The 15,524-nt window shown below is 45.8% G+C and overlaps 2 protein-coding genes across 3 annotated transcripts in view; both read left to right on the top strand.

Moving 5' to 3' along the window:
• The first annotated feature begins 1,851 nt into the window (after positions 1-1,851).
• Positions 1,852-4,792, top strand: LOC117193810 (alkyldihydroxyacetonephosphate synthase-like). The gene is made up of 5 exons (XM_033398524.1): positions 1,852-2,322; positions 2,678-2,764; positions 2,826-3,996; positions 4,067-4,171; positions 4,236-4,792. Exons 1-5 carry the CDS (start codon positions 2,195-2,197, stop codon positions 4,632-4,634), a joined length of 1,890 nt encoding a protein of 629 aa, XP_033254415.1. The 5' UTR covers positions 1,852-2,194; the 3' UTR covers positions 4,635-4,792.
• A 1,789-nt stretch (positions 4,793-6,581) lies between these two features.
• LOC117192204 overlaps positions 6,582-15,524 on the top strand; it is a 37,671-nt gene continuing 28,728 nt past the window's right edge. Inside the window, exons 1-2 of one of the 2 annotated variants that reach the window (XM_033396875.1) lie at positions 6,582-7,064; positions 7,858-8,392. In XM_033396875.1, the coding sequence (XP_033252766.1) occupies positions 8,391-8,392 (2 nt within the window). In that variant the 5' untranslated portion in view covers positions 6,582-7,064; positions 7,858-8,390. The remainder of the gene's footprint in view (positions 7,065-7,857; positions 8,393-15,524) is intronic. The other variant, XM_033396876.1, reaches the window with a different exon arrangement.

The raw sequence follows: 15,524 nt of genomic DNA, 5'->3' as shown, positions 1-15,524 counted from the left end.
CAAAGGACGAAAATCTGTTGCATCCACAATATTGCACATTCGAGAAAGCTAAAAACGCAGAATCATAGATAATGACTATATCTATCAGATTGCTGAATCTGGATCAGATCGGATCATTGTTGTAGCCAAAAGCAAGAAATCAATTTGCAGTGGCCACGCAGCGCCCGACGTCACGCTCAGACTGATTTTCTGTCTCTCTCGCACGCACTCTTTGTCGTGTGGTTCAATATTAGCGGCGTCTGCCGCAGGAGAGCCATACTGACTTAGTATCGGGTATAACTGTAGAGTTGCGGTGTACGCAGCAACCCACAACGTTCCCCCTCGTTTTTTTTGTTTTTGTGTCGGTGAAGCATTGACGAATTTACACTTCAGACAATTGTTAAACTATACAGCATAGTGCAAATAACTACGTAATAAACCACTGACAGGCCAGCTATTTGCAAGAGAAAACATTGTGCGAGACAGTGTGGGTCGGTAAGTGAAGGTGGAGATCGGAGATCTCTCAGTTTCGGTTTAAAAGCTGTACGCTGCAGTTGATTCCCTTTCCGCCGGATAAGTCGTTGTGAGTGGATATGGATTGGATTGTGAATGGATTATGGTTCCGTATTGCACCGAAATGTTGATTAAAGTGCGTCCCACTAAGGTTCCTAAATACATATAAGGTAATCTCGCCTATTGCATAAATTGGACCCAATGCCCACTGCTGTTTTCCCACAGTTTACCTAGTGGATTCGATTTACATGAAAAATTAACAAACATCTGCTATAGCCTTCACAACCAATTATCACCGTTCCGCGGCATTCTGTATATACCACACATATCTTTAATATAGTTCTCGTAGGACGACATGTACAATTAAAACCACCTGTCGGTCTCCATTTCATTGAAATAACTATTCCATGATTCACACTGGCACACGCACCATAAAGACGATAGCAGTGCGATACGGAAACGGCTAGTACAACCCCCAAGCCGAATCCACCCCCACTTGGGCGGACACACATACGTACATACTTATATCAGACTCTCCCTGGGCTCTTGTCAGGGCAGGTTCATCCCCAATAAGAAAGAGAGTAGTGTAAGAGAGCGAATCGGTTTGATATCGGTTTTTATTGCATCTTTTCTGTAATTCTAATGAGTCTTCAATAATATCTTCTGGGACTTGAAGACAGAAGATCTTGATTAACTTTGATTTGAACACCACTACTTCTTCGTGCCCTTGCCCTTCTTAGAGCCCTTCGACTGCTTCACTGGTGACGTCTCCGATGCTGATGCAGTGGAGGTGGCCAGTGCCGGATCGATACTGGGGGCTTCCTCTTGGGCCCCCTTTTTGGAGCTCTTGGCCGAATCTTTCTTCTTGGACGGCATGCTGCAATGGATAGACTATGAATTTTTGCGTTGAAACAATAGTTATTTTTGATTTTTTATACCTTCAATTAATTTTGAAAAATGCAAAACAAAAGTTTGTTTTCGTAAAACCGATAGCACAAAAATTGATGCGTAGCTCTCGGAATTTAGGCAAGAACTGATTTTACAAATGCTTATGATTATGCTTCTTAGAAACATACTAGTTCAGGATTGCTTTGTTTTGGATTTTCTTTTGAATTCGAACCGTTTCGTGAATCGGTTGACGACTCAATTTAATTCAACCGCCGCCCTCATTTGGCGCCTGCCACGGGGGGCTGCTATTCCTGCCTTGCGCAGTGGGACTCCCACTCTCTCTCTCTCTCTCTCTCTCTCTCTCTCTCTCTCTCTCTCTCTCTCTCTCTCTCTCTCTCTCTCTCTCTCTCTCTCTATGAGTTTCCGGGTCCGTGCGACCAATGCTTCCATTTTCCTGCATTTGTGAAAACGAAGCCAAAGAGCGTGCACCAAGACCTAGGGCCGCCAAAGTTTTCAAGTGCAACTTCTGTTTAAGTAATTTTAGTTATTAGCGCAAAAGTACAACTAATTTTGATACCTAAGGAACCCCAAGCAATCATTGGCGCACAATACCTAATAAATAAATCATTTTACAACACAAACAAGCAGGTGATATTTATTCCGACATCACACTACGTCGAATAAAACATAATATCGATTTTGGGCTCACGTGAAAGCCGGATAACGTTTTCAAAACTCCGACGGGCTGTGCGACTTGTGTCTGAAAGTATTATAAATTAACTACGCCAAGTGCAATAAACTTGAAAAGAGAATAATGTCAGCCAAACGGAATAATGTCACCACAGACGTGCCGGAATCATCTGTGGCGCCGGCCGAAGGAACCGCCCTCACCCTGGACACACGCGTTTCGCTTCGCGTGGATAGTGTCATACCCAAAAAGCGGTGAGTCCATTGTTCATACTGGAATACCCTTACAGGGGATACGGGCCTGCTTTGGACACTGTATACATACAGGCATTAGTCTTGATTATATGAAAAATGCATTCTCTATAGCCATGTTCGTCTGTCTGTTTCCATGCGTGTTTAAAATATATCTTTCTGAAGTTTTGAGCTGTCAAAAGTATTGTCTATGAATTGACTAAAAACTAGTCCACCAATAATTAGTTATAGCATAAAAAACACCGATTTGTTGGCTCTTCTGCGAGAGATAGACTATATAAGACTAGTTTCCAAGGAATTTCCATCTTTCTTACCAATAATTACTGATTCTTGATCCATATAATTCTTCCTAAAACAGACAAGAAGCGTTGAAGTGGTTTGGCTGGGGCTACAACGACTCCCTGTTCTATGGCCAGGATGGCATCATCTGTTTTCGTGGTGACAAGTGAGTATCCATGGCAAAGGTAGTAGACTAAATTCTGAGCCGTTTAATCTCTCTGAAATAGATACCCCTTGGGTGGATGCGAACTGCGGAACTTTACCAAATGGGTGGAGAAAAAATTCGAGCTTTCTGTGGACCCCAGCATGCCGTATCCCCAGCTGCCGCAGACGTATCCAAGCCCCGTGGAGAATGCGCCCTTTCTGACCGAGCTGCGGGGTAGCACCAAGGTGGAGCACTCGCTGGAAGGAATAGACCGTCTGATTCGATGCCACGGCCAGACCCTGAATGACATCTACAGCCTGTGGCACAACAAATTTCATCGCATACCCGACATAGTGGTGTGGTCACATTGCCACGACGAGGTGGTCCAGCTGGTGCGTCTGGCCCACAAGCACAATGTGATGATGGTGCCCTACGGCGGGGGCACGAGTGTATCTGGAGCAATCACCTGTCCGCAGGAGGAGAAGCGAACGATTTGTGCCTTGGATACGTCCCAGATGAATCGGCTGATGTGGCTCAACCGGGAAAACCTTACCGTCTGCTTTGAAGCGGGCATTGTGGGCCAGGATTTGGAAAGGGTCCTGCGCGAGCAGGGACTCACGGTAGGCCACGAGCCCGACTCCTACGAGTTCAGCACCCTCGGCGGCTGGGTGGCCACCCGGGCCTCGGGCATGAAGAAGAACGTGTACGGCAACATCGAAGATCTCGTGCTGCGGGTGCGCATGGTGACCCCGACCGAAACCCTGGAGCGTGAGTGCAGTGCCCCGCGCGTGAGCTGCGGCCCGGACTTTAATCACGTCATCCTCGGATCGGAGGGAACGCTGGGTGTGATCACGGAGGTAGTGTTGAAGGTGCGTCCCCTGCCAGTGGTCAAGCGCTACGGCTCCCTTGCCTTTCCCAACTTCGAGCAGGGAGTGCTTTTCATGCGGGAGGTGGCCCTACGCCGCTGCCAGCCCGCCTCCGTCCGGCTGATGGACAACGAGCAGTTCATGTTCGGCCAGGCCCTCAAGCCGGAGAAGAGCTGGTGGACCAGTCTGGTGGATGGACTGAAGCAGCGCTATGTCACTGCCTGGAAGATCTCTGCCGCCACCCTGCTCTTCGAGGGCGACCTCAAGGATGTGCAGCGGCAGGAGGCCATCATTTACGAGATCGCAGCAAAGTTCAAGGGCTTTCCTGCTGGCGGACAGAACGGCGAACGTGGCTACATACTGACCTTTGTGATTGCCTATATCAGGGTGAGCCACAAGCAGTCCCTATTTAATCTTCGTTCCCGAAAAACTTAAGCAACTTCCGGTTTCTCCTTAGGATTTTGGCCTGCATCAGGGAATTGTGGCGGAATCATTTGAGACATCGGTGCCTTGGGATCGTTGCAGTCTGCTCTGTCGATCTGTCAAGCAGCGTGTGGTATCGGTAAGCAAATGTCATATCTGTTATGCAGACTCTTCTTAATTCATTCGTTGTCTATGCCATGCAAGAATGCCACAAGCGTCGAATTACGTTCTACACGATATCGTGTCGGGTGACCCAGACCTACGATGTCGGGGCCTGCATCTACTTCTACTTCGGCTTTCGATGCGTGGACGTGGCCAATCCCGTGGAGCTGTTCGAGGCCATCGAGCACAGTGCCCGCGATGAGATCCTCTCCTGCGGTGGCTCGTTGTCCCACCACCACGGTGTGGGCAAGATCCGCAGTAGCTGGTATCGCAAGGCTGTCACCGATACGGGCAGCTCCCTGTACTCGGCGACCAAGCGGCATCTAGATCCGAAGAATATCTTTGCTTTGGGCAATCTCCTGCCGCTGGAGGAGGATATACAGAAGGCAGCAGCACCATCGCCAGCATCGCCAGCATCACCACCGAAAGCCAAACTTTAGAGAATTGTTCGTAGAGTTGTGTCCTTAGTCTTTAGTCCTTGTACTATTCTGAATCCCATCACTGATTTCCTATTAGCTTTTGTGGTTTGTGTTATTTTTGTAACGGGCTCATGTTTTCAATGGGTTTTTATAAATAAATGGAATATTTGTAACTTGTAGATCGGGTGCACTGAGAGAAACTACAAATTGTCCTCGCCCGAGATGCGTCTGCAGAGATTGTCATTGATAAATGTCGTTTTTACCAGTGCAGGCTCTGCAGGAGAGGCTCACTTAAGCCAGTTCCAGACATGGCCCATCCCCATGTGTGTGTGCGTGTCATGGCTTCAGACCAAATTCAAATTGTCGATCATTGTCTTCTCATCTGCTCATCGAAGTCATTTGCGGCTGACGGAGCAGCGTCCGCGCCAGGAGATCAAATGTCATCAAGTTGTCAACTTCGTTAGCATGCCACAAGGCACAAGCAAGCAGGCAGCAAGCATCTCCCTCTTGGCGCACTCCTTGGAACATGGCTAATGGGAATGTGGCAGGCAGGCAGGCAAGCAGGCAGGCAGCTGCTTATTGATGGTCGGAGAGGAGTCGTCGTCGACTGTCTGGGCTTGTTACCCTGGCCAGTGGGTATCCATGTCCATGTGCATGGCCCCTAAGCGCCTTTTGGACACGCAAATACACACACACGTACTATACATGGGAGGACTATAAATAAAGATTACAATCAACCAAAAGTTGGCCAAAAGGAGTCCCATCTAAGCAACGGGACAGCCGCCTGGAAATTGTCAGCAATTAACCCGTGGGTCAGTCGCAGTCGCATTTGCAGTCCTTCCCGCCGTGATTTATGCCCCCAAGCAGCCTTAAAGTCACACACAATCCAGGCAGGCCAAGAGAGAGTACGATAGAGAGAGGGAGGGAGAGAGCAGATAAATGCCATCCTGACACTTTCTCAGATAATAAAACAAAGTCGGATGCGGCCTGATGGATTTGCTACCTAAGTGGAAGAGGGAGGGAGATGTGCATACCTCATTTGCATGGAGTGATCTGCAGAGAGAGGGAGAGAGAGATCAGTTCTGTTGCATCCAATGTGTAAGTTAATTTTATCCTTATTCGAAGGACAAAATGAAAGATTATTTTGATTCTGTTCACTTTAGCGAAGTGCTTTTATTGAATATCAGAATGTGACTGCTTAAATCTAGAATTAAAGAAACCTATCGATGAACGCGGCAGAGGAACTTCGGCAGAGGCCGAATTTTTGGGGTCTTCAGAATTATTGTAGGCGGCGGCGTCAGTGGCGACAGCGGAGTTGCAGTTATTGACCGGCAATAGGAAGTCAATGTTGCTGGTCGATGTTGGGGGTGAAGAACAGCGGAGTCATCAGAAATGCATTGTCGACATTATCGCAGTCGCGACGTCGAAGACGGCGTGGGGGCGATGGTTTCTCGTGAAGTGCTGACTTGAAGTGGAGCGCATAAGCACTTCCAGAAATAAAATGTTTCGGTTCTTGTTTTAGGCAGGAAATGGTTTTTACTTTTTGTGTAAATTGTGACAGAATTCTTGCGCATTGTTATTACAATTGGGTAATAAACTATTAAGCAAGAATTTTTATACTTTTTTCTGTTTTAATTGGAAATAAGAGTATTGAACTCTTAGGGTTTTAACTTGTGTTCAATAAAGGTGAGGCCTTCAAGAGTTTGTTTAAATTAATTTCTCCTTTCCTTGACTTTTATTTATATTAGCGCTGGCATACACTGTCCTACAAAGGCAAACAATTAAATAACTCAGTCGATTCCCGAGAGCACTCTCTGGAAATGCCTTACCTTCTATTAACACACTTTGTATGCAATGTAGAAATTCCGAAGAGAACACACTGCCTTGCTCTTACCAACAACAACAGCAACAGCAGCAGCGTTTAAGCCAAGCTAACCCATTGAAGCCGTCTGCCCACGCTCGGCTGACGTCGGCGTCGCCGTCGCTGCCTTGGTTTCCGTTGCCTCGGCAGCGGGCCGAGTCGCACCTGGCGCTCAGTCGCAACTTTGGCGACCGAGCAACAACATCACGTCGCAGGAAACGAACCACTCGCGTGACATTGCACAGAAGTTGTAGTTTTTATTAGAACTGTTCTGCGAGAGAGCGTGCAGTAAGTGTGAGAGCAACTCCGAAAGAAAGAGATCTCCTCCCAGCTTCAGTCGGCGGCACCACTTCACTTGTTCGTGCTGCATTTGCTCTTCGTATGTGTTGCCTGCAACATCGTGGCGCGGCTTTCGATTTCCTATTACTGTTTTTGCCGTTGCATTCGTCTGTAAACGTGCGTACGTGTGTGTGTGTTGTGGGAAAAATGCAACAAATTATATGGCCGCTGGTTTTTGTGTTTTTTGTTAATTAAACACGTTTTGTCGCTTGTAATTGAGCCTCTAATGGGCCGCAAAAACAGTGAAACAGGTGCGTGAGCATCAGCCAAAACGGGTCTACGCTAAAGCGAGTCACTAAAGAAAAAACAACCAGAAAACATAGAAAATAAATCCATTAAAAGTGCATTAGAAACATGATCAACCTTTCCACTAAGTCCCAGAGAGAGACAGGCATTCTAGCGGCCTTTCATCAGTCAACCCATCAGTCAGGCATTCATTCACTTTGTCAGTTTTAATGCACCTGCCCTGACTCGTCATAAGCCAGAGATGCCCCTTAATGCGTCTAGAACTCTCGAGCAAACCGGCCTTTGGAGTCATTAAAAAGAAACAATTTCGCACTAAAAATTCAACCCACATGGGTCGGGTTGCTCGAGTGTTTTATAAGAGTAGACAACCATAAACTGATCTCAAAAAGAGCATAATAATAAAATCAGGCAAAAGGCAAAGACATTTGGTTGGGGCTTTGCTTTTGACCAATTTAAGTTTTCGTGGCTGCAACGCCAACGCGAAATTCTCAGTTGCGATATTTGGTTTATGAGTTCTTGCGGCTTGTGTGGGCTTATTGGGGAAGGCTTTAAATTTGGGCTTAGTACTGGTGGCCTTGGAATGCCTCAGAGGAAACCGCTTTTGGGTGGATTTGTGGATTTTGAATGCATATCAGTTGGAAATTCCTGAAAATGTTCCACCAGGCAGAATTCCCATGCTCAGAGAAGAGCATTCTCATATATCGCCCCCAACTATCCCCCTCTCTTTTTGCATACTTATACGCGTCATGACAACTCTGGACAGGGATTATAGAAACGTGTCTTTAATGTATCCCATAGATGTTTGTTTGAACTGCTCATCAGTTTGACGTTGAACAAATGTTAGCCTGCACGGTCAGTATAAATGAGGCATTAAGCCACAACTGCCAATGAACCCCAACAACAGAATCGGAGGCAGGTGCAGTCAAGGCGGGCTTAATTAACATGCAACTGGCAACGTTCCCGTCAGCAACAACAACAACCTAACGACAACAACACGTTGGAAAAAAGTGCTATCCCAAGCTATCAAAAAGCGAAAAAAGGTTTCCCTTTTGGTTTTTTGCGCTGTGTGCTTTGGCTAGAAGGTGACGAAGACGTCGAGCAGTCTTTGTTTTGCCCATCACAAGACTAATGATGCTGGGACCGCATGCAAGGCCTGCGCCCTGCAGCTGTTATTTAAACTGCAACGGCAAAACAGAGGAAGAGGAGGAAGAACTGCAGCATCCAAAAGCAATTACGGTAGCAGAGGCAGATATACAGTGGCAGAGACAGCGGCAGCGGCAGTAGAAACAACAAGCATCAACGGCAGACGCAACAGCAACAAACAAAGCAACATGTAAGTACGGACAAACACTCAAAATTATGGGAGTTAAGATTTCTAGATCGAAAATTCCAATGAAATCGTCCCTTTCCTTCTTGAGCTCCATGGAATAGCTCTAGCCACCCATTTTGCTGAGTGCCTCAGAGTGCTGCTGCCTCTGGACTTTCTTTCAGGCTTCTGCCAAAGCAGGAGCTGTGACAAAAGCAGCAGCGGCAGCAACAGTAGCAGCCTCCCCATCGACTTTCTAAGCCACTTGCCAATTTGGTGCATTTCGCCGATTTGGCAAGAGTCAGCCATGGACAGTGGTTGTCGTCAATTGTTTACCCGGTCCCCGCCACTGAGAAAACGACTGCAGACGCCAGACAAAGATGCAGTCGTAGTCCCAGGTCAACGTCGAAGTCGAAGACTGGGTCGCGTGTTTGACACAAATGCCGCGAATAGTTTTTAAGGCGGTTTGGCCTCACTGCGACTTATGGTCAAAACCACCGCTGACTTGTGTGTCCGTCTGTCCGTCTGTTCGTCCGTCTGTCTGGGTGTGTACATATCTGTGTGCCGGCTTCGACTTCCTGTGACTCTGCTGATTGCGTTTTAATAAGCCGCCGAGAGTAGTTCCGAGATACTTTTCAGCGGACCAATGTTGCATGTTTGCTTAAAGTAGCCGCTCAGCAGACGCCCAAAGAACCAATAATCAGGCAACGACAAGAGCACGCAAACTATGCCATGGGGCTGGGCATTTGACTCGCGTGCCATTCCAGGCAAACGGTGGGTCACCATGGGTTAAAGTTGCTCGTGTTGGCCCCCAGGCTATCTGCCCACGGGAATCTCTTTTCGATTGTCTTTTTTCATTCATTGAACTCGACGCGTATTTAATGAATACTTCCAATCTCATCAGAGATGGTCTTGAAGGCAGCTAGAATAAAATACCTTTCTTTGTCCATGGATTTGTTTTCTATTCTTTGAAAATTCCTAAACTACATACTTGGATATGCATAAATAATTACCAGTGAAGTACGAATTGTTTAGAGCTAATCAATAAAAAAACAAAGCTTTGGATAATAGTTCTACAAAATCGAAAATCCATAAATTGCTTGCTGATGGACTAATGAAACCTTTTGAGGCCATCATTAGGTCTGCATAATACAATAATCGCTGTATCCGTAGATCGATCACCCATCCCAATGGAAACAATGGGAAAACTTTTATTGTCCAGCAGCAACAATTTCCATTTATCTGGCCATTGTGCGGCGGCGGCGGCTTTGAAGCCAAGATCCATGAAATCGGGCTTGTGGTTGTTCCGACTCCCGCTTGGGGCATTCGTATTTGCCATTTGGCAATTTGTCGTTGAAATACGGCAAGTGTTCGAGTGTCGGACGGACTGAGATGCCAGGCATGCTCGTAAGTGGCCAAGTATCCTTTATCCATAAGCCGGGCTTTACTGTTGCAGCGGCGCATTGCCTAAGATCGATTGATTTCGGTTCGTAATAGGCTTAAAGTGGTTGGGAAATGCAGTCGCTTGAAGTCCATTGAAGTCCATTCATTAGCCATTGGCCACGCCTCGTTATGGTGACCCTCAGACACATTAACTTGGTTAATAAAATAAGCAAACAAATAAAAGCGAGCTCAAAAAACAACACGCACTCAACAAGACAGCCAATAAATGTCCGACAGTGCAAAAGGCCATAATAATAAACGTAAATAGACACACAAAAAAGCCACCGACTTAATGCTAACAAATTTGAGGCAACAACAGCTGCAGCAGCAGCAACAGCAGCAACAAGTTGGCCAAGTTTTTGCTTTGTTTTAGTGGCACTCATTAGCCAAGTTATGAACACCATTCAGCGGCTACACAGTAGCTGCAAAAACAAACAAATAAAGATTCGAGCACGGCGAAATATGGTTAAAACGTTTTAAGTCGAATGCAGCCCCAACACTGCCGGCCAGAAGTGCTCGCATGTGTGCCTGCAAAGGTACAGCTCCACCTTTGTACAAAAACTGTTGGCTTGCAGTGTAGCTGAAATTTGATTCGTTTCTATTAGTGTTTTGCCCCGTTCCCATGGCCCACCCAATCGAGTGTTCCCAACGATCTGTGATCCGATCTGTGGGCTCGCTAATACCCCAACAAACACCAATTCTTAGACCACAAAGTTGCACGAGTCGTGTCGCAGTCGAAAGAGAATTGCTGTCTCATTTTCATTGTGTTGTTTTTATGCCCGATACTCAAAATTAGTATTGGGGTATCTTAGATTTGTGGTAAAAGTGGATGTGTGTAACGTCCAGAAGGAATCGTTTCCGACCCCATAAAGTATATATATTCTTGATCAGCATCAATAGCCGAGTCGATTGAGCCATAGCTGTCTGTCCGTCCGTCCGTCTGTCCGTCTGTCCGTCCGTCCGTCTGTCCGTCTGTCCGTCCCCTTCAGCGCCTAGTGCTCAAAGACTATAAGAGCTAGAGCAACGATGTTTTGGATCCAGACTTCTGTGATATGTCACTGCTACAAAAATATTTCAAAACTTCGCCCCGCCCGTTTCCGCCCCCACAAAGGACGAAAATCTGTGGCATCCACATTTTTAAAGATATGATAAAACCAAAAACGCAGAATCGTAGAAGATGACTATATGTTCTAGATTGTAAAATCTCAACCAGACCGTATAATTATTAAAGCCAGAATCAAGAAAACAATTTCATTCTTTCTCGCTCTGTCTCTCTCTAACACACAGGTTTCATGGTCTGTTTTGCCAATTGCAAAATATGAGTTCAAGGATCTCAGGACCTATAAGAGCCATAGCAACCAAATTTGGTATCCACACTCCTGTGATATCGGACCTTGACCGTTTCGTGTCCAAATTTCGCCACACCCCCTTCCGCCCCCGCAAAGGACGAAAACCTAGGGCATCCACAAATCTCAGAGACTATTAAGGCTAGAGTTACCAAATTTGGTATCCGCACTTCTGTTAGATCTCACTATAAAACGTATATCTCAGAATTTCGCCCCACCCCCTTCCGCCCCCACAAAGGACGAAAATCTGTTGCATCCACAATATTGCACATTCGAGAAGACTAAAAACGCAAAATCATAGATAATGACCATATCTATCAGAATCCTGAATCTGGATCAGATAAGAGTATTTGTATAGCCGAAAGGAACAAATCAATTTTCAGTGGCTACGCAGCTCCCGACGTCACGATCATACTGATTTTCTGTCTCTCTCGCACGCACTCTTTGTCGTGTCGTTTAATATTAGCGGCGTCTGCCGGAGAAGAGCCATACTGACTAAGTATCGGGTATAAATGTAGAGTTGCGGTCTCCGCAGCAACTAACAACGTTCCCCCTCGTTTTTTTTTGTGTTTTTGGTTTCTCATTTTTTGTGGCATTGTTTGAGCGATTTGTTTGAATTTCGCCGCCCGACACAGTCTGGCTTGGGGTCTTGCAGAAGATGCCTCGCCAGCTTTTTGGGTATTTTGACAACATTTTTTTCGAGCTGTGGGCTGTAACAGATAACGAAGCAGGAGGCTAGGATCTGAAACGGTAGACGAGCAGATGGAGGGTATGATCGAGATCCATGCACGCGTTGCTGCCGGTCTCATGGTTAGTCGGGTAGAGTGGGGGTGGGGTAGGGAGAGATCGCGTCACGAGCTCGAGCATTAGGAGCAAAGACAATAAAAATAAGTTTCGCGTGCGGTTCAAGGTTCAGACGGAAGAAATTTACAGAGGAATGACAGAGTAGGGAGATGAGTCAGCGGAACTAATTCGAGCGGGAGTTGCTTGCGGTGTCATTGCAACTCGGTATGCCCACCCTTCCTTGATCGCACCGGTCCAAATAGGCTGAGTAATGGGTAAGGATCCCTAAAATAAACGCTCTACTTCTGCTAGGTTACGTCATCTCGGCGCCACATGATCCTTAATAACGGCAACAATTAACGGGAATTCATTACAAACAGTTTATTCATTAAACTTTCCTACAAGCTCTCATGGCCGCTAAGAGGGTAGATATATATGTATAAAGGCTACTAAAGTAATAAGGATACTATGTTCAAATAAGCTGCAATTAAGATTAATTATATATATAAAAATATCATGATGAAAGATCTTATTAGACTAGGGTCAACTAATTATAAAGAGTATATTCAGGAATAATGGTAATTACGTTACACAAATAGAAATATATTCGAATGGTTTTCAGTTTAAATGCAAAAACAAGGGACGGATGGGTGCATCTTTAAAGTGCACAGCAATTGCTTGTGGGGTAATCCCAATCATAAGTTCGGTTGTCAATAGATTCGGAATTGCAGAAAGTTACATTGCTTGCGAAAGAGCAGAACAAAACAAACACGTGAACAATTGGATTGGTCAGCGTTACAGTACGGCTGGGAAGTTTACGGTCGAGGCATGGTATCTTTAATGTTGCTTCGACTTGCGTAAAATTTTGAATTCACATAAAGCAGACGTTCACAGGTTATCACTCACATTACGATCAAATCCAACGATGAAAGCGCTTTCATGTGGTCGATGAGGGTGGCTGAAAACTTGTAAATATCAGTGTGTCAGAGTAGATAGGCGATACGCGCGAGTATTAGTTTTAGTTCCTTTCCTTCTAGTTGCACATTTCTTTATGATAAACCAAACAAACCGAATCACACGAAATTAACTTTTAATGTTAATCCTAGGGTCAGTACAATAGTGGGGTTCCAAAGTATTATTCTAATATGAAGAAATGCATGGGCATAGCCATCATGATCGAGACACCGAATGACTTCATCAGCAACGCAAACAGTATTTCGGCACCGGTAAATGTCTTCTCCTTTAGCGTAACTGTTCGTATGCGGGCGGCGTAAGCGACGTAGCAATGACGAAAGTCACTGAAGAGGGAATAGTCAATTTCACACATATGTACATATGTATGTATGTCACTGCACGCGTAGATAAAAGCCCATCGACCGTTTTTCACTGGTGTAGGCCGAGCAAGGCTTGTATGTGTGTGGACCCACGCCGGTACACGCTGCGGTAAATACAGTGATGCTCACATGTATGCAGACGCCACGCCGAAAGAAGATTTGGGGGCGAAGACGGCTAACACATACTGTAGTCGATCGGGACGCTGGGTATTTATATGTGTGGTAAGGTGACGAGACTGTAGTGGGTACGGCTTACGGCATTACGACCGGCGTTTCGTACGGTATTACGTACGGCCAAACCCGATGGGTTCGGCCTTCGCTTAATAAACGTAGGAATGGTCGGCTGATCTTTTGACTAGATCTTAGCCACGATGGACACGCGGTAATTACGGTCGAGGTTAGAATTTTTCCTTTCACTGCACTACTTGAGTATTTTCCTCAGACGTCCGTCTGGGATCGCGAGTAAAATTGGAAAGAACATGCCCAAGCCACTCTCCTTCCGCTTGAGCCCTTGGTTCTCTCATTCCCCTTTTCTCACCACACCTTGACAGTAGCCGCTGTTAACTTATGTCATTTTTTTCTTGCGCGTAACTGCCCAAAAGGTGCAAGGTGCATGTCTAAGGGAAGGGGAAACCGTGGGACGGTTGTCCGATATTTTTCGTTGGACAGGCGCCACTACAACACCCCCCTACCAAGATCACACTTGGCAGTGATACACTGAAAAGAGTGATCCACGACTGAAACCTCATTGTTTTATATCTTTAGCATGGATTTTCCCTAGGATTCGTCCTTGTAGGTCCTCGAGTTCGTAGTAACTATTACCAAGTCTTTTTCTCACCCGGGCTTTCACGAAAGTAGGTGCCAGCTTGGCATTAAAGCCTCTGCTAAAGTTACTTTGCTGGAAGTTTCTTTTATACACTTCCTGACCAACGACAAACGAGACGTCTCGACTACGAAATGATCCAGGACTATACAGATTCCTATGTTCCCTGACTTACTACGCGAATACGGTCCCAAGAAATCTACATACAGTTTCTGAAAGAATCTGTTAGTTCCCTGAGTTTTTCCCATGGGAGGTCGTAAACAATAACTTGGATGTTTTGAACATTTGCATACCTCGCACTAATTAACATATGCCTTCACATCGGTGACCAAATTCGGCCAATAGTAGTATCGCCGTATTCGCTCCAGCGTTTTGTGGATACCACCGTGTGAGGAGAGAGGATGTTCGTGTGCTTGCCTCAGCACAACGGACGTTAGGGCGGATGGTACCCATAACTTCCAGCAGAGGTCATCGGATACTTTTTCTCCTACTGCATGTTCAGCACGGCGATAAATAAAACCATCAATTACTTTGACATCAGGCATTTTCCTCTGGTTGGCGGGTTTTTTGGTTTTTAGATCCTCATACTCAACTGAGTGAAACTGTGGTGAACTGAGATCTAGCAAACTGTCCATTTGGAGCTCGGACAGGTCTTCAGTATAGGCTCGGGACAGGGCGTCTGGCACTTTGTTGTTGACTCCTTTTCGGTGATGAATTTGGAAGTCAAAACCTTGTAATTTTAACTACCATCTGGCGAGTCTAGAGCTCAAATCCGATTGACTCATAAGCCATTTTAACGAAGCATGATCGGTAATAATGACAAATTCATGCCCTTCGATGTAGGCGCGAAACTTTTTAACACACAGTACAGCTGCTAAACACTCTTTTTCTGTAACCGAGTAATTTCGTTGTCATTGATTTAGCTTTCTAGACATATATGCGATCGGAACCTCGTTACCTTCTACATCTTTTTGCATCCGCCCACGCCAGTATGACTCGCATCGCAGTGAATAGCGAATGGAATCCGAAAATTTGGACTACGCAAAACGGGTGCACTGCAAAGTTTACTTTTCAGGCCTTCAAATGCAAGTTGGGCCTCATTCGTCCATTCAAACTTACGTTTCTGTTTCAACGTGTCCGACAATGGAGCGGCCAGACCGGCATAATTTCGAATGAATTCATGATACCAGCCAGTTACTCCTAAAAACCTTCATACCTGTTTGACTGAACGAGGTGTTGGGAATTCCCGAATGGCTGAAACTTTTTCTGGATCGGTTTTAATAGTTCCATCCCCAATGACATGGCCAAGGTATCTTACTTCCTTCAAACAAAATTTACTTTTTTCGACATTGATTGTTAACCCAGCTTGTTTTAACCGAGATGCTAACTCGGATAACACACGCACATGGATTTCGAAAGTAGAAGATACA

This window comes from Drosophila miranda (assembly GCF_003369915.1).
Source record: "Drosophila miranda strain MSH22 chromosome Y unlocalized genomic scaffold, D.miranda_PacBio2.1 Contig_Y2_pilon, whole genome shotgun sequence".
NCBI classification, from domain to species: Eukaryota; Metazoa; Arthropoda; class Insecta; order Diptera; family Drosophilidae; genus Drosophila; species Drosophila miranda.
Note: the sequence above shows the minus strand (reverse complement) of the source record. Positions and strands in the feature narration are given on the sequence as shown.